This window comes from Chiroxiphia lanceolata, chromosome 5, assembly GCF_009829145.1.
Source record: "Chiroxiphia lanceolata isolate bChiLan1 chromosome 5, bChiLan1.pri, whole genome shotgun sequence".
NCBI lineage: Eukaryota > Metazoa > Chordata > Aves > Passeriformes > Pipridae > Chiroxiphia > Chiroxiphia lanceolata.
This window is the reverse complement of record NC_045641.1, coordinates 29,830,827-29,850,818: the sequence shown is the minus strand read 5'-3', so window position 1 is coordinate 29,850,818 and position 19,992 is coordinate 29,830,827. Positions and strand designations below refer to the sequence as shown.

Genomic DNA, 19,992 nt, shown 5'->3' with positions numbered 1-19,992 from the left:
TACTTTTATCATGGTAAATTTAATAAGGCTTCTAACAAAGGAAACTCCTAACAAACTGTACAGTAACAATGGAGATTTTTAATCAAAAATATATTACACACAATTTCAGTATTTTTCCATTAGCATTTCTAACCCAAAGCAGAAACTCTGATGTAACACCCCAAAGGTTCTCTGTCCTGTAGACAAGTAGTGAAGTGCTGTAGTTATGCTTCTGCATCAGAGAAAACTTTGCCTGTGGTTCACAACTGATCTTGGTAAAACAGATTGCCAGAAGGGGTGCGTCAGGTCTCACTACTGTGTCACAACAGGTTGCCTCTCTTCCCCTCTCTCCCTCACCAAATTAGCATCCTGTAAGGCCCATGAGCTGATTCCCGCTACTGTGCGACTCACACAGGTGCCAACAAGAGTACTTGCAGGTCATCTCCTCTGAGCAATGTGAACTCTTAGAAACCAACAAAAGCCAACTGCAAAACTGCACCCTACTGACATGAGAACTAACCAGGCATCTCAGGAATCTGATGCAATGAATACTTAATACACCATAGGGAGATTTGCGTGTGCAAGATGCTGTGACACATTCAGTACCCTGTACGTGCAAAATCAATGCTATTTCATTTATGTTTCTGCACCCCACTCTGATGAAATCTGGAAATGGCGAGTTTGGTCATTAGTCCTTTTAGAGTTTCACATGTTCCTAAATGCAAATGTAGAGAAAACAATCATGCTTATTCTTACCTCTTTGTGATTATGACTCAAATTATCCCTTTTCTAGAATGTTCATAAAAAACAATATCTTAATGCATTCAATAGTCAGAATTCCACAAACGAGTCCTGAATATTTTTCACTGGCAGTCTCTTGACTTTCCTCAATCACTGTTCCCAAAATACAAGTTGCTCTATCACATAAAAAGTGGTCCCAGAATCACCTAGGTTTGAAATGATAGTCAATTTGGGGCTTGAGGGATCAACTTCGTTTTACACCTAATCCAAAGCTACCTGGGGTTACTAAAGAGATGGTACTGCTTACTTTCCTTTCCCATCTTTGCCACTCCAATTCCTGCTCCTTCTTGAAGTCGGAAATAAAGATTACACACAGCCTCGTTATTGTTAAAACTGATGGGTGAAAAAGTGGTGAGAAGGTGTAAGGGGGGAGAGGAACAGAGTAGGAAAAGGGAACTTTCCCTGCTCAGTGGCTGCCTGCAGTTACATTCTGTGTGGTGTAGTCAAAAACATGGCAAATACAAACAGTAAAAAAAATTAGAATCCATCCTACATAATACTGCTTACTAGTAATGAGTCCTGATAGGGAAAACACCAAAATTTAAAAGGCATTTGCAGAATGCACAATTATAAAAAAATACAGCACTTCTTATATCAAGCAGTTAGAGTTGCTCTAGCAGTCAGAGACTAGAGTTAACCCCTTGTGTACTTTTACAGAATTAATCTGAATTTTTAAATTAAACCAAAACAGATTATTTAAATCATAATTGTGACCAATTTTGCAAGTCTTCCTTTCCTATAGTATATATGAAAACCAGACATATTTCTGCATATGTTGATGAATGAGAGCTGTGTCTTATTATTTTAATAAAAAATACAATGTTTGAAGTTACACTTATAAGCATCAAAACATAAGAATGCATACATCAGACTGAACATTTTTTTACAAGCTAACAGTGTAAAGGTTTCAAAAATAGTTTATTGCTTTACAACATTTTTCAAAAGAACGTTCTTTAAAAGGAATATATGTCAACAAGTACAGGTAGGAACAATACAATTGTGGAGACCACAGTGAACAAGGAAACAGCCACCTGAGCTGTCTCGAAGGAGCACAGCCTTGGGTTCATATCTCCAAAAAGATCTCATCTTTCCCTGCAAAAAGCAGATTTATATACTATGGCATACACAATGAAGAGGATCTATAAGCATATTTCTGACCTTAGTATGAGCCCTCTTTGAAGGATTCTGATAGATCTTGATTGGCAGCATCGTACTGAGCAATGAAATGTTTGAGTTCTTCAATGCATCGCTCACCTATTTCATGCAAATTCTGCCTCAGAGCAAACTGAATGGACTTCTCTAATGATGGATCTTTATCAATTAGCATCTTCACTACCATGCCAAAGGTTTCACAGTCTTGTCTGTAGACCTAGAAACAACACATTTTACATTAAATGTAAGACTCTTCACCTTAGCATACCAACAGCCTTCACTGAATTAGATCCAAACCAAACAAGGAATATTGGATTTAGAGTGAGTTTCAACTGTAAAGCTTATTGGCATTTACCTCTCTTCTGACCTGTATTAATACAAATGTAACTAGCTCAGAACTATCTGGATACCAGAAATAACTTTTATTGGATGAAATGCCTTCAAAGGAGAGATTAAGTTCCTCTTACAGAAATATTTATTAAATAATGGTAGAGCAAAGTGCAAATGCTAAACCAGATTTTCATTTCAATATAATTAAACTGTGGCATGTCTAGCAATCTAATCTTTATACGAAGCACCAATAACTTAGTTTGTAATATTTCTTAATACTTTAAATACAAGGTGTGTTTAAATAATTCCACCAAATTTTGTTTGTTTGTTGGATATCTGTTTATTGTAAAAGTCCTTGACAAATATGACTTCGGGTGCACTGGTGATTCAATGACTAGGGAATAGAGAAATTCCGACAGTGCTTTACCTGAACGCATCTGACCTCATCCTGCAGGAAATGAGGAGTTTTCAAGTCAGTTATGCACCACATTTGAGGTGAAGGAACTTCTCATTATCACTGCAACTGTTTTTCTAACAAGCATCTGGCTATGCTCTTAGGTGGTTTTCAAAGCAAGACAGTGGCATTTCAAATTTGTTTTTTTCCAGATTCCAGCTAAGTTTATTAATCTAAACACCCAGAGAAGAAGGAATTTGTAGAAGTCTTCCAACTGCCAGGTGCAATTCATTTTCACACCTCTTTGGCCAATTTCCATTTAGAAAATGCACTGGTTTTTTTGAATGAAGATAGTAAGTTTTCTATCTCCATATATTTTTTTTGAGGAAAATAAGCTAAAATGTTGATACTCTTCAAAGTATGATTATCTCTTAGTATTCTAGACTTGTCTTAGAACTTGTTTTTCACAGAGATGTGCGACTCCTTCCTCCCACATTTACCTATATTGTGGACGCCAATGATACAACTGTATATAAGCAATTCCCCACTACTAAAAAACAAAACTAAAAAACAAAGAAAACACCCACCTCACCCCCAACCAAAACTCACCACACTACTGTATTCATAAGAACCAGTTCGAGGTCACCTCAAGCATATTCGTGTCAGAGGAGCAGTAAAAAAGCCCAACATTCTGCACACAAACTAAACTATTCTCAGAAAAACAATGACTAACATGATACCTTTATTAAAGACAGTTCTCAAATGTTTGAAAGCATATTCTATAAAAACAGTCTAAAACAAGACTCAAACACTGTTGACAAATGAAAGAAAACCTTTCAGAAGAAACTGATTTTCAATGGTGATTAAAAAATTAAAAAGAAGAGTGCAGCCCAAACCAAACTGGAGCTGAACATCTTCAGTGTGGAAATGCTGTGCACATGGTATTTTTTTCAGAGAAGGCTTTGTGGTAACTTTTGGGAAACTTTTTTCTCTGACTCTTTCCAAAGAAAAAGCTCAGAAAGAATTGCTGTCTCTGATTAGTCATGTGACAGACAGATGGGATTTCGCTTTGGGTAACTCAGGCCTTTCAAGTACTTGCAGCATGCTTGCTAACACCATCACAGGACGATTTCTGAAATGTTTTTTCTCCCCACAGACATTATGCTTTGGGGGAAATAGTTTGATTTTTTTTTTTCCTTATTGCACGTCTATTTGTCCTATTTTACCACCTTCAAAGTGGTCAGATCAAGGACGTGTGAATGATCTTCCACAAGTAAACAAACCTAGTAACTCTGAGTCTTCAGAGGACCCTGGTACTAATAGACAACACAGATGCATTGCCCCGTCTTCTGCACAGGAAGGCACCCAAAGCTACAACTGAAGGAAATGCTCTACTTTTAACTGGTCTTCAAATGAATGGCAAATAGTACTATCTGCTATTTCTCTCACACACCACAAAGAACTAACCCAGATGAAATTCTCTGACCTTTAGTATATAATATAAATATTAGCTCGATCTAAGCATATTTTTCTTTCAAATTTTCACAAAAGAAGATTTGGAGAAGAATCAAGAGAGCCATTGTCACTGCATCTGGAGTCAGAAGTCACTTTGCTGTCACAACAATCTGGAAACTAAACACCTTCATACAAGAGATGAACATTTTCAATACTTTATGACAAAAGACTTAAAAAAAATAGAATTGACCTAAATTAGGGGAAGAGGGCGAAGGTGGAGCCGGAAGGCAGTTCTAACAACAGAAAACAAAGGAAACAGCTCAGCTCCTCTAACAATAATTGAGCAATTTTCCCTCAAGAAGCTTTCTGCCCCAGCTACTAATTCTGATCCTCCTGGTGCAATCTGCCTCCTTCCCAATTGTGCTGATAAACTTATTTGTATAGCTGCAACATAAATTGCATCACTGAGATTATCCCTTTCAAAATTACTTTCCCTCAATTAGTGTGATTCAGTGATTCAATTCTAAAATCAGATGCATCAGCACAACTGAAAGAACTGTGAGCCATGGTCTTAAAATGAAAATAACTTCACAAACCAGTTTATATCTGAAGTCAGTGCACAACTACCAACCTTCAGAGAGAAGTTACTATGTCTTACAGAAAGAAATAGAGATTATCAATTACAAAAATATCAATACAGAAGATGTTAATTACAACTTAATGGTACAATCAACTATTTGAAAAATGTGTGAAAGCACTCAAAGCTCTTAAAAAAAAAGAGGACAGTGGCATGACATTAAAATCCATCTTTACACATAATACAAGGAGGCTGTTTCTGGAGAATGAGCCGAGAATGTGATGCTTAAGAAAGGAAGAAAACTGCAGAAGAGACTCTAAACAAGCAAAAGAAGCTCTCTGTTGGAGAAAAATACTGAAAGAACTTGTGATCCAACAAGGTACGAAAATAACCCTATCTTTAAAATTCCAGCTGATACTGATTTTGACCTCAGACCATGGAAAGCTCATCTGTAAACATCTGAAACTAAAAGCTGAAAATTATTTCATGTGTGGGGAAAGAAGAAATAATGTTTTTAAAATTAAAACCAAGAAAGGGAATGATACCAATGACATGATTATTCTGTCTAACATATGTCAGATAATCCGGACAACAGCTAGAGCCATAGGGTGATCATTTACTGAGCATACATTTATTCTCTGACCTAAGCTACAGCACCAGCATAATGGAAAGAGCATGTACAACTTCAGTAAGCAGATGAAAGAGAAGTATAAACAGCTGTTCTGTTCCACAATACATAAATATATTTACTTTATATATACATACATGGTCTTGATTTTCCTATGAACCAGAAGTATTTAAGCTGAATTGAAGTTCTTTTTGAAGAGTTTTCCAAAATCAACACATCTGACATCTGTGAAGTCAGAGGATCACAAATATGCATACTTTTATATTATTCTCATGGAATTTTAGCTCTTTTTATTGTTACATGATAACAGCTTAGAAGCTCTGGCTGAGATCAACCATTTGCTGTGCTGGTCTCTATATAAGCACTAAATGCAAATCTAAAGGTGATGCACCTGCAACATGTTAGTGAACACTCCTCATTTATTTCAGAAACTAAATCAAAATTTGCACTTAGAACTGTTTAAATATAGCTAAAAGACATTTATTTCCAGATACAGTTAGAGAAAAGGAAATGTTAGTCCCCCAGATGTGAGGTGATCAAGCCCTAGAATTCCCCAAGCAGAATGAAACGTGAAAACTCCCTGATCTACGTCTGTGCTACGTTTTCACAGTTAACCTCAAAATGCCATCATCAGTGTCTTAAATTACAGTGTATGACACTGACATGAAAGGAATGATGGGCACCACACACTTCTTTCAGCTCAGCTCTTCTCTGAACAGGAAGACAGAGGGGCAGAAGCAAGCTAAAACCACAGCATCTGTTCTAAATAGATTTGAAGAATAGGGAAACAAGGCAGAAGTTCCCTGTTAACTGGAATGATCTCCAGGAAGACTGGTCCCACCAGGATACAAAAGTGAGCCTCTGTATCTCCCTTGTCCACAGCTCATAGAAAGTAGAACTGAGTAGAAAATGAAAGATGCAAATTTCTACCATCTCAGAAAGGACTCAACTGAATCTTCACTTCTCATTTGTGGGAGAACTGATCTAATGGATGTGCTTTATTTTATATACAGGCGTTAAAACATTAACTTTCTTCTCCAGCTATGGCTTTGAATGAATATGGCACTGTGGCACCTTTTTTGTATGCTCTTGGCTTTATGCACATGTAAAAGCCTCTTGAATAGGAATCATCAAGAGACTTGCATATGCAAGGCTTGAGCAGCTATATGCAGGAGATGGTCAAACTCACTTCAATGCCGAAGGGGGTACTTCTGCTCACAAACACAAGCAGGACCACCAGACACGACAAGGGCCACATCCATTAAGCGGGTGTGATGATTTAGCAAGTGAAATCTGTGCCCACAATTTAATCTGTAATTTTCGACCCCTTGCTCTTTTTCATTGCAACTTTTCCTGCATTTTTTTCAGTATTTTTATCAGTCAATACATTTACAGATTCATCCAACACTCTCTTGCCTCCCCCAGGGCTCCTTCTTCAAAGCAACACAACATGCGTGTAGGCCCTCTGAGCAGCTCTACACCATATGTATATAGCCTCAGTGATTTTGAGTCAGTGCTCCTCTTCAGAGATGCCTGTTCTTAGCTCCCCATCCAAAAGGCCGAAGACCCTCAAGGCTCAGTTCACAGAGGGGAAGGAGCTAAGGTTGTGGCTCAGAAACCACGTTAAACAGCCTGCAACCCTTAGATACTAACTCACCTTTGAGAAGACCCAACATGCCCAGTGATCACAATCTGGCATCTGTGATTCATGCAAGTACTCATTTAATATATTATCTTTCAGAAGACAGAAGCTCTTCAGTTACCAAGGGCACATTTCCCACAAGTATCAAATACCCCATGCAAGGAGGAAAGAAGCAACATGCTTGCTGGTAATTGTTTGATTTCTCACAAAGGCACGGCATGAACTTGCAGAGCACAAGTACAGCACAAGTTTGAAAGCCGTAGCACATCCCCTCCAGACACCTCAATAATGAAAGAGCAAACTACCGGAAATTTTCCTTGCTTCAGTGATGCCCCAGGGCCCCCCTACACCAGGGAGAGGTAACAGCTTTTGTTCCCCCACCTAAACCACGATAGCTGGGTTGGTATAGCCCTCTGGTGGTATAAATCAGCAGGTGAAATATAATATTTCACCTCATCAGCAGACCTAAAATAAGTCTGACAAAGCACTCTTCTGTTAACCCAGCCACATCTATGCCAGGTTTTCCCACCATGGGTGAGACTGTAAGACAAAATTTTTCTTCTACTCCTAACTAAAAGCAATACTGAAAATTTTTGTAATGTAGACTTAACTCTCAACTGATTGCATGTGCAGTCAAATTTACATTTTAATTGTGCATGTAAGCTCTAGCAAACTGGGAAAGTAGTATATATTGAATGACTTCTGAACCACTAGTATCAGTTTTTTCTTTGCCAAAGACATATTTTAAAAGAAATTATTACCTCTCCCCAAATCTCTTCTTTTTAATTTATTTACATGCTATCTTGGATTTTTTTCAACTCTGCAAATTAGACTTCATTAACTTACCCAAAATTTAGTCTCCTAAAGTACAATAAGCTAATCCTCTACTGAAAGAGTACAGAGAAATTTTCATTGCTGCAGTGGCAATGTAATTGTACTGTTATATTTATGAGTACAATATATAAATTTATAGCTCCACAGTGCAAAGAATGCTCAGATCTGTCATTAAAGCACTTGCAGACAATTCTCATGATCAAGACATTTAGAATTTATTTTCAAGCAAGATACACTATTTTTTATGGTTACAAAAAGCTAAATTAACATACAAAAAAATTTAATGCTTGGTTACAATAGAGGTGTACAATTTTTAGTTTTAAAATATCAACAAGTCTATTCTATTCCTTTTTTAAAAACACACTAATAATTTTTTCCTGAATCCATGTAATATTTTCTGCACCCATTAATCAATGTGTTTATAGATCAACTAGATATTCATTGAAATGCAAATTGGGAGAAATAAGTTAATCTACTATGTAATAATGAACAATTGCATGTTAACTTACTGAAGTTATGCAAAATATTAAAGTTATTTGCACTTAAATGCAATTCTGCCTGCCCTTCCACTGAACATTTAAAATGGCTGGTTAAATAGGTTTAATCAGCTTTCAGAATGTAAGTCCAATATTTTTGGCATCTAAATACCTGACTGAAAGGTCTGCTGGAAGCCCTTCATGTCGAATAGATGTCGACACAGCCCTCACTTTAAAAGCAGCATGATTTCAGATCTGGACTCTGCTTTGCCCTCAAGGACCAGGACTGGCAATGTGTGGGGGCAACAGGGGAGCACAGCACAGCAGGGACAGGTGCTGAGAGCCACAGTGCCTGGGAGGAGGCCCTTGGGAGAGGCAGCTAAGGCTGGCCCTGGACTCTCCAGGAGCTGGGGCCACAGTGTTTCTGTTCAGCTGGTCTACAGCACCTTGCTTCTAGGTCACAGCATCTCCTGTCTGCGATTTTCCTTTTTCCTTTGACTAAATTAATTTGATAGAGGAAATGCAGTGTAAAACAATGCCACTACAAGGCTTCCCCTTCATTTAAAAGTAGAATTCTAGAAAGGAGATGAAAAGAGCTCTGTAAAACTGATGGGTGGGTGTCTATGTCTACAGTAACAAACTCTCTGCTGAGTTTACACATACATTTTAAGGCTGAAAACCCTGAAGAGTTGGCTTGGGTCCTGAGACACAATCCTGGTCTTTTCCATGCTCTGTAATACACTGGGAAGAAAACATGCAGGCCAAATTATTTACCTGCGTGAATCCATTAACTCCAGTTTAAGGTCAAGACATCATCTGGATACTCCTTTGCTTCATACCATGCCCCCAATGACACCTCTGCTATCCTGGTGAAGCCATGGGGTTTGAATGGGATGGAGCCCATTGCTGCTCAGGAGAAGCCCGTGACTGTCTCAGGCATGCCATGTCTGCAGTTGTGCTCCAACAAAGCCACACTGCCTTGTCTTCCGCACATCAGCCTCCTCTGCCCATGGCTTCTGCTCTTCTCTGCCCCTTGAGAGCAATCACACCTCTAATCATCCCTGCAGAGAAGCACCACCCGTCCTCAACTCCCTTATTCTTTTCACCATCCAAACAAAAAAATTACCTGTTTTTTTGCATTTACTCAATGCTTATAAAGCAATCTAAAGATGGAACGTACAGCTTTTGTATGACACTGTTGAGGAGACCCAAAGAATAAGAGGGTCTCCTAATATTAAATAATAGGAGAATAGTAATAAATAGTAATAAGATAAAATATTAAAAAATAGTAATAAAAATAAAAAGCAATAAAAAGGTAAGTCCTCAACAAGTGCAGTACATGTTTACAGCTCCAGTTACACAAGGACAGATCTGTAGAGCAAGGCTGTATAGTTCAGTACAATCATAGCAAAAAACAACCAAGTTGGTACTACTTAGAAAGCTGTTCATATGAACTATTGAACTGTCTCAGCAATCTTTAAAGTCAAAGGGAACAGGGAAAGCATCCCATTCAAAGCAATTAGCACAACGCAAGATTAATATTAAACTGCTGTGACTTGTACTGCCTGGTAATTAAATTTGTATCTGGACAGCTCAGCAACAGAGTTTTCATTTATGAAAACTTACATTTTGCAACTAATTCCCCATTGCTTTAAAGTTAATACACATAAGTTTTCAATAAGAAGCAAAAAAGTATTTTAAATATATTGCTAGGAAATCCATGGATTTACTTTAATATTTTTTAATGTTATGGTGGAGGACTTGACACAAATGTTTAAATGCACAAGAACTGGTACACAAAAGAAATGTACATGATGATACACTTCATTTAATGTTACATTTTGGCAAGAGCAAGTGTATTATTACTCCTTCAAGAAATGTCTTGCTCAGTCAAGCAGAAGTAGCTCCCATGTGGGAGAGCAAGGACTATTATGTTACATGGTTTTACTGGAGATAATTCTTTGCTAAACCAATCATACCACATAATAACAGCATTCTAACACCAACTAAAGGCCCTTGGAGACCAGTTTGTGTGTGGCCTAGATTTCATAGGCTTCTTTACAACAGATGTATTGGATGAGGGTAGTGTTACTTCGTATATTAACTTGTGTGTTCCTTAGGTAAAGCAGCAGTACGAGTTTAAATTCTGCCTCTTACATATTCTTGTTATAGAAAGTGTGTGCCTTCTGTAAGCAGATCATAAATCTGAATTCAAATAATCCATAGCAATTACAGTTCATCAGTTTCTAAGCCTCACTAGGAGTACTGATAATCTCTTGAAGATATATCAATGACATCTTTTCAGCTCATGTATAAGAATACCCAGCTATATGTTTAAGAATGCCTAGATACAAACAACTGAGCAGCCAAGTCCAAAAATTGTCTGAAAGAGCAACTATTTATGTATCTGATTATTTCTCTTTGTTCTATAATGATCTTCAAGTCTAGAAACTATGTTTTCATAGGAACATGAATGAAAACAATTTCCTAAATACTCTCCTCTCTGACTGATGCTAAAAAACTCCCATTACTTGAAATGCACCAGTTCTGGATTAAACAGGAAATAATCAGCTTTATGCCAAAGGAAGGACCTCGCCCTGCAACTTTTTATTTATAAAATACTGAATTGATGGAAAGCTATTTCCTAAATCTGCTCCATGGTAAACTTATTGCTCCATCCAAACAGGAAGGGTGAAGTTTATCTGCAGAAGACTCTACATTAATTCTCTTATTAAAAATGCTTTAATAGCTTTCAGTTATGTCCGCTGACCACAAAGGAACACAGTATTCATTTAAGCTTCATCAGAATGGGCTGCATATTAACAGCAACAATAAAATGACAAACCAATCTTTCTTGTCATAAAAACACACAAATATTTTGTATGAAATGTACAGTAGTTCAAAATCCACACCGATCGGCTGTGTTGCAGTCAAGATCAACAATGATGCACTTGATTTTATCAAAAAGCGACTTGTGGTAATTTAGTTTTCCCTCAACAAAAGTTGTCACACTTTCAATTTCAACAAATATTCTCAGCTACAAATATTCTCAGACTTAATACTGTGTTATGAGGGCTCATTTTCATTAATGGGCAAGACAGAATTTTATCCTGAGGTGTGGATCACCTGTATTTTCTCCAACTGCAAAATGAATATAAGCAGCAACAAAAAAAAAAACCAACCAAAAAAACCCTTTTTCCAATTAAAAGCAACTCTGAGTAGGTTAGTTGCACAATTAACTGACAGCAGCATTGCTAATATAATTTCAAAGCTGGTGGATCCATGAGTTTAAGAACTAGTCCTCATATGAGAAGACTTCCTCACCATCACTATGAAAAGAGCAACTTAATTTTTTTTTCTTCTTTAATGGTTAAAAGAATGCTAAAACAGGTTTGAAATTGCATGCCAAAGGGTAGGTTTTTTTGTCACATATGCAGCATAAAGAGAACACTACACAAAATAAGTAAACTACTGTACGTAATGGACAGCTTTTCAGAAAGGAAAAGCAACAGCTGCAAGAAGAAAAACAATTACTTCGATTACCTACATTTTATTGCTTAGTTTATGTTAAACCTTACTGCTTCTGAAAGTTTAGAATTACTTCACACATTATATTAGCCTCACAAATCGATTTTATTAGTGCCTCAATAATGGATCAAACTTTTTTCATGTCCAAGTCATTGTCCTGTCTCTACCCTTGAAACAGGCTCTCTCGTCATTTACTTTAAGTACTCATTTCAAATCTAAAATCAAATAAAGGAAAATGACAATTAAGACCATGTTTTTGAAGACTTCTGCAATCTTTCCTTAGCTTGTGGATGGATAACTTTTTCCATATGCAGCTGTGACAGCTGAAAAGATTCTTCCCCCTTCACAGCTATCAGTATTCCTGTGCCAGAAACCATCATCCCACTTGTTTGTGTGAACCAGTAGGATACAGGACTAAAATTAATTTTTAGGCAAAAACAGCCTCATTAGGTCGTATGATAGCACATTGGCTGGGCTGTGGAGAGAAATCACCTATCCTGGGTGAGAAGGTGACAAGCATCTGTGAGTGACATCTAAAGAGGACATTTATCTATAGCCTTACAGTAGTGTTTACAGTCTCCTTGAGCTCATCTGGAACTACTCACAGAACTTCCACATAACCCAGAAAGACAAAGCATACAGGATCTGTGTTTAAATGTTTGCATATCTTAGTAGTATCTTCGGTCAAATACAAAACATACACAGAAACAGAACATACAGCTAGAACAATGGCTGAGGTTGGAGCAGGTCAGAAAAGTTTTATGATGAAGCCTCATTTCTTATTGCAAATATATGCATTCCTTCTGTGTTTTTAGTATTCAACACCCACATCATCTCTCCTTCTGAATCTGTTCCCACAATTCTAGCTATTTCCACTTCAATTTAGAAGCAGAAATTCAATCCAAAAATCAGTAAAAACAGAAAGCATGTCTCTCCCCGAAGAGAAAGCCACAATGAGTAGAGACTGTCTTTTACAGTTAGTAAATCATATGTCTTAGGGCAGCGATTACCAACTGTGGTTCCAAGGGAACGTAGTACGAGTTCTGCATTTACTGAGTGGATATACCACTGACTGTATCCCATGGTACTTAGAATTAATTATTTGATAAGTTTGGGTTACAGCTCATAAGTAATACTGAAGCATCACAGAGATTAAGTGGTTCAAAAGAGCTCGAGAATCACTGGTTTTTTTCATTGTGAATTATTTTTCCATGTGAAAAACAAGCCTATTTGTATTTAAAAACATCATCTCAGAACACTAGCTTTCTACATTCTCTTTAAAAGCCTTTCTTATTGAGGTAGTTAAGCAACACTGCAGCATTTCAGCACAAGAACTGTTACCTATCAAACTCATTAAAGGAATGTTTGCCCTGTTCAATCCAGTGTCACTGTACATTTTCCAGAACTTGTCTGATGGGGTGAACTGACAGAGGACATATTGGGAACAAACTTGGCAAGATATGTGAACACACTCAGGACTTTTTGAAGTGTTTGCTTGTCTCCAGATTCTGGCATCCACTGAAAAGCTTTGATTCTTTTCAAGCCTGGCTTCAGTCAGTCCTTATAAGAAGTTTTATGACCATAAGAAGAAAACCAGGATCATCAAATACTGTTCTGTGTTGGGTTTTTTCCTGAGACAGTTTTACAGAGCTTTAGCTCTGTATTCTTCAGACAGCTTACAGCAGCTTTCTGTGACACCTATAAATTGTGGTAACAGCATGATGCAACAAATCCACTAAATCAAAGAATAACAGAGATATTTCTAGTACTCAAACAACAAAACTCAGAATCACAGAATAACAGAAATATTTCTAGTACTCAAACAACAAAACTCAGAACCACAGAATCATTAAGGTTGATCTCTAATACCTGTAAGACTGAGTCCAACTGTAAACATAACACTGCCAAGTCCACCACTAAACCATGTCCCTAAGTGCCACATCTACACATCTTTCGAATATCATCATGGATAGTGACTCCACCACTACACTGGGCAGTCTGTTCCAATGTTTGACAACTGTTTCAGTGAAGAAACTTTTCCTAATATCAAATCCAAACCTCCCCTGGTGCAACTTGAGGCCACTGCCTCTTGTCCTGTCACTTGTTACCTGGAAGAAAAGGTTGACGCCCCCACCTTGCTTGTCAGATAGTTGTAGAGAGTGATGAAGTCCCCCTGAGCCTCCTTTTCTCCAGGCTAAATATCCCCAGCTCCCTCAGCCACTCCTTGTAGGACTTGTGCTCCAGACTCTTCCCCAGTTCCATTGCCTTTCACTGGACACACCTATAGCACCTCAATGTCTTTCTTGCAGTGAGAGGCCCAGAACTGAACACAGGATTTGAAGTGCGGCCTCACCAGTGCCCTGGGCCTGCCGGCCACACTATTTCTTATACAAGGATACTAGCAGTCTGGACTCAGTCCTCTTGGATATACTTCACGAAATATCTTATTTAACTGTAAAACAGGGAGGCTCATTATGGTGCCAGTATTTGTTTACTAGTAACAACAGTAAAGCATCATGTGAATTAACAAATCAATGAAAAAAAAAATATAGCTAGGACAAATCAGCGGTTGCCCCGAAACTGTCAGCTTCCTGCAGGTTAAAGATTTGGTGAGTATCACCAGCAGAATTGACTAATTCTGAGATTCAATTCAGAGATACAGCAAATTCTGCCTCTGGCCAAAATTCCAACGTATAAAACTTCACTTTGGCAAATCATACAGACAACTGAAGGTATGGGGGAGTTGACCCTTTAACTAAAGACTTCATAAAATTTCAAATTACCACCACCTTGGTCATGATTTGAAGACATCATCAAATAACTAGAAAATCTGCTAATACCTGCAAACATACTTTTCTGGTTTAATCTTACCTTTAGAGATACAAATGATATATAGTTTGAATAGTCTAAAATAACTCACTTTACAGCAAACACCAAACCAAGTAATTTCACATCAAACAGCCAAAATCCAGGGAAAGAGTACAGTAATAAAGAGGCAATACAAAAGAAGATCTGAACTATAATGAAGCTGGAAACCACAAAAATATAAAGTATTTATTGAATAAAATGTACTGTTAGAACATAAATAAACTTTTTATGCTGCATCTCTAGGCAGAATAATAGCTGCTGCTCATAAAGTCGACTGATGCTGGATTGATACAGTATGTTTTGGATAAGAACAGCATGGAAAGAGAGCAGTGAAGTCTCTTTTGATAAGCAGAACTAAACAGTTTACTGCCTAAGATAAAAACAGGCTGCCAAAGGTCAAGCACTTTAATGCAACAGCCAAAAGAAACAATACCATACCATTTACCTTTTAACCTTACTTCATACAAGATTACCATGTGCTCTCAAAGATACAGAGTAGATGGGTTATTCACACAAACATGTCCTGAAAAATAAGGCATTCCTCTCTTCATGCAGCCTTACAGAACTTTTTGGGGAAAAAAAAAAAAATCAAACAAAACCTCAACATTAAAACCAGTTTGTGCTTATAAAGATCTGGCTGAACTACACTGTCTAGAATCAAAACTAAATCAGGAAAAAATATTTAATTATTTAGAACAGAGCAAGCCAAATTAAATAAAAAACCACAATGAAAATGAATGACATTTTCTTATTTAAATTAAAAATTTAATTTTAATTTAAATGGGTTTTCTGTTCTTTAAAATCTCATAAAGGTATAAACATTGCAAACTTCCTATTTTCAAATCAGCAGGTAAGGGATTTTTCTATTTCAAGGATCAGCATCCACAAAGAATTCATTTATATAGTAAACAAAGGATTATTTCATTTATTTATATATTTATTTAAGAGTACCACGGACTGCGTAGAATAATAACACTAACTGTTTTAAAAAAATGAAAAGTTGCCTTCTCTAGGGTAAGTCAGTAGCTCACACTCTTAATGAAGAGAACACGACTAACACTTCCCATCTGTTGGCTGCAATGCACCAAAACCGATCTTAAAATTATTGCTTAGTTGTAACATAATCCATTGACTCACTTCATATTACCTCAACTTAATAATAATCTCTTTTTCATTTGTTCACATCTTCTCTTTGTTCTCCTTAGTTCTCCACCACTCAGCAAACTACACTGTGGACAAAGCCAAATCACTCTTCCTGCCCCAAAGACCCTGCAGTTGGCCAATACATATCTGACAAAAGAACCACTACTACCTCTGACAACCTGCACTTCTGCCACAATTTTATCCGAGTCCTTCCCATTCCCTTGGCAAGTCTTCACTCAAGCTCTCATACAACCTAGTACTCTGAAAAATCAAAAATTCATTGAAAAACATTTCATGTCAATTGAATTATCTGAGCATCTTTATATTACTTTGTGATATATGCATTTACATTTCATACATTTCTGCAAAACAGGAAAACATAAACAAAAGGTATGTTCCTTAGTTGCATGGAAGCATCCATGAAAACACTGTCCACTGTATATATTATGTACATATGCACACATGTTTTTTCAGAGCTTAAATATAATATATAATACAGCAGCTTTAAGGAATACAGTAAAAAGCTACCTACTTACTGATTACACTTACATGCTGAGTGATACATAGTGAAATCAACTGCAAACATACCAATGAAAATTTGCATCCTTATACACATAAAACCTTACCCAACACCAGGCATTGAGTATTCATACTCAGGTGACCTTGCCTGTTTTAAAATCTTAGTTGATCCACAACAGACAAAAACATGCTCAGCACTTTATCCATAAGAGACCTCTGCATATCTTAATATAACTCTTCAGCAATATGCACATATGTTTTTTCAAGAATACTTAATACAACCTTAACAGTAGATGGGATACTTTTCTTTGGGATCACTGCTGTCTGCTTACTGTGACACAAGTAACACCTACACACATTAAAAGGCTCCAGAGCCAACTCATTATAATGATACATGCTTTTCTCAGTAGCAAAAAGCCCATCCTGCTTAAAATAGGAACACTCCTAAACGACAGTTTTCTTGGTGACTTATCTGGGTCATGAGAGACCATATAATTACTTGCTTATCTTTGCTTCTGATTTTAGCAAAAACATAGTTGCAAGAAAACCTCCTTCCATATCAACATAAGAAAAAGGAAAATTGAACAGCGAGTTGTAGTTATGCCTATGAGTAAATTTGACAAAAACTATGAAAAGCATTTAAAAAAATAATCAGGGCATTTTTGAGTTATGGTTAGACCTACACTAGGGTAAACAGATTAATAATTTCATTAAAAACTCATTTTTACATTAAGAATTTTTTTTTTCTAGTTGATGACAAATACAGTAAACTGAACCAAAAGCACTGACTGACATGTTCATCAAATTTTTTAGTAGGCAATTTCAGGTACTCGATGAAGGAACGTTGCATTTCCTGCCTTACAACTGTGGCTTCCTGCCGATACCTCAAGGGCATCCAGAAGGGAAGACACCATGCTGGAAGCACCTGACTGCTCCCCACTTGTTTCTGGCACCAGAAATAGCAGCAAGTTTTCTTGCATGATGTAGCGTCTCCACCCTCCAGCCAGGGAGTAAACTCCACTGCATTTGCCCATGAGCTTTAGAGCTAATTCCCATCTTAAGAATTAATTCCCATCTCCACCCATGTTCCCCATCTCATTCTTTCCCCCACCCTCTTGGCTGCAGTTCCTGATCTTGGCACAAATCTTTTTTTTTTTTCAACTGCAAGTCCAGTCCCACCCTGGTTCATTGCTTCCCACACTCAGTTACTAACCCTACCTCTCCTGTTACCACAAATCCTTTCATCCCTTCCAGATTTCCTCCACCCTCCAATTCAGAGGTCACCTCATTCCTCAGCTAGACATAGTTCTACACTGCCTCTTCCACAGAAACTCTTGTATCCTTTTGTCCCTGCCTTCCCAAGGACATATCCAGTCCTCCTCTTTTCCTTATTTTATGGTCCACCTCTTGGCATATAAAAGAACTTGGAAAGGAAGATTCCTAACTTGACACTCGCCTTCCTAGATTGGTTTCTCCCTTTCAGTTGTGTGAAAAAACAAAATTTTTTTGGTGGGTGTGGAGGGGCCCACCAGTGCCACTGCCAAGAACTGGTGAAGGTACAGTCTCCATCCCCTTTGCTGGGAGAGCTACAGGCGAGAACTGCACCACCAACAGAAGTCATCTAATTCCACGTTTCAAGGAGGCTGCATCTAGCTCACAGGTCCCCCCAAACGAACAGAGACATCCTTATCTTAAACCTTATCTTAAACCGTAACTGAGTCCTTGTCACAACTACCCTATTCAGTGGCAGGTAACAGACACATTCAAAAGAGCTTCCAGCTTTACTTCACAGCAAGTTGTGCCTTGGTGTGGGAACACTTCTCTATAATTGCACACTTACAGTTCTTCATTGCATTAGCTGAGAGACAATAAATAAAACAAAAATCTCTTGGTATTCATTTTCCTAAAGTGAAAATACTTTAAAGAACTGCAAGCAATTAGAGTTTGAATTCAAAGAGATCATTTAGTTTACAAAACCAAGCTATCTGACTACCAAAAATATTGGTTTATTGTGACTGCTCTTTCTGCTCAAAATCTACTCAAAAACTTAAAGGGTGGAGCCAACAGGTACCAGTTTGGTTCACAACTAAATCAAAGTTTGGCTCCAACAGGCCACGTGGAAGAGGCTGTTATGAGGGTGTCTAGTGATGCACTAGTACTTCCAAGTGAGTTAATTCTCGAAAATATGCAGAACCAACGCTATCAAAGTTAGTGAGATGTCTTGAAGAAGAGAGTTCTCGTTATGGCAGCTTTAGATAGAAATTGAACAGAAATATTTTTTAAAGTTTTATCTTCCCTGAAAAAATAAACAGGTACTCTGTAAATACCACCAAAGACTACAGCTTTCTATAGATTTCTGCCTGATCATTAAATAACTAAGCAGTGTCTAAGCAGTACACTAAGTGTGTCTGAACAGTACCTTTAAGACTGTGAATGTTCAGAGATGGTAGTGGCTCGACATACAACACAGCGAGGGTACTCCCTTGTAGCAGCAGGCACATTTAAGGAGCCATACTGTGAATAAGAGAGCTGGGTAAAGGAGTATCTATAAACTTTTCATTCTTTTTCTTGACCTGATTCATAGTCAGGCCCACAAAGACTACTGTGCCAGCGCAGGGAACAGTACAGGGACATAATTTCTTAAGCTATACTACCACCAAACACTTTGTAATGTGCCGCTGAAGTCCGCAGTGGTAAAAGTTGGGGTTTAGTTGGTTTTTTGTTTGTTTTTAAACAGCAGCACTTGCTTAAGGAGACTTTCAGGTGTCTAATGAGATGCAATCATAACATGGTCTCCACTGGAATGCATGCAGTTTCTGTCACTGCCTATTTTCATAAAGCTTGTAACAATTAATCATTTTGGTTTATGCCTAAATTGAATTTAGTTGAAATCTGACAATAGAGTCGAAAGATACAGAGCATAGATACTCTGCAACTGCATAAGCTAGTTTCTCCAGAAAGCCAAGTTTTAAAAAGAAACATAATACAAGGGGAAAATTTCCAGTTGAAGCTTGTGTTAGCATATCCTAATCTACTTATGATTTTCTGTTTAAAAACGCTTATGTGGAGATTTTTTTTTTTAGGTAGCACATGACCAAAAAAGTTAATATATAAATTATCTACTATACTGAGGTGGTGAACTGCTTGTGAGGTGTAATTATGGTCAAGTAAGCAGACACAGAACCCACGTAAGTACAACATTTCATGTTGTAATGAAACTAACTATTTAAGGTATCTGCAGTCAGGAGAAGGGGAAAGACTGCTACCGAGCGAATTAAACATTGGAGAAACAGTATCAAAAACATGTATTAAAGGTCATTAGTGTCATTGAGAGCAATACTTGAAGTTCAGTAGTTTAAAAAATTAATGTATGAACAATCCTTCTCAAGAAGCATGAAAAGCTAAAGAACCATGACCCACTCAATTGGTCAGTATTCACCTTCTGTGTTTATTTCAAGTCGGGCTGACTCTCTTAGCCTTTGCAAGTCAAAGTAGCAAGGAAAACTGGCACACTGTATAACCTTTCTCCGGTGGGGAGTCTCAGCCCTTGTTTTTCTGCCCTGTTTCGTGAAGCGTGCCCTTGTGATATGCATACTAATGTACGTCCGGACAATCACTGAGGACTCAAAAGTTACAACATCAATGCAAACAAGAGTCAAACAAAAC

General features: G+C 37.6%; 1 protein-coding gene across 5 annotated transcripts in view; it reads right to left on the bottom strand.

The window, feature by feature from the left end:
* PPHLN1 (periphilin 1) overlaps positions 1-19,992 on the bottom strand; it is a 65,930-nt gene continuing 45,938 nt past the window's right edge. For 4 of the 5 annotated variants that reach the window (XM_032688745.1, XM_032688744.1, XM_032688746.1 and 1 more), the window contains one exon: positions 1-2,149. In XM_032688745.1, coding sequence (XP_032544636.1) covers positions 1,940-2,149 — 210 coding nt within the window. In that variant the 3' untranslated portion in view covers positions 1-1,939. The remainder of the gene's footprint in view (positions 2,150-19,992) is intronic. The other variant, XM_032688748.1, reaches the window with a different exon arrangement.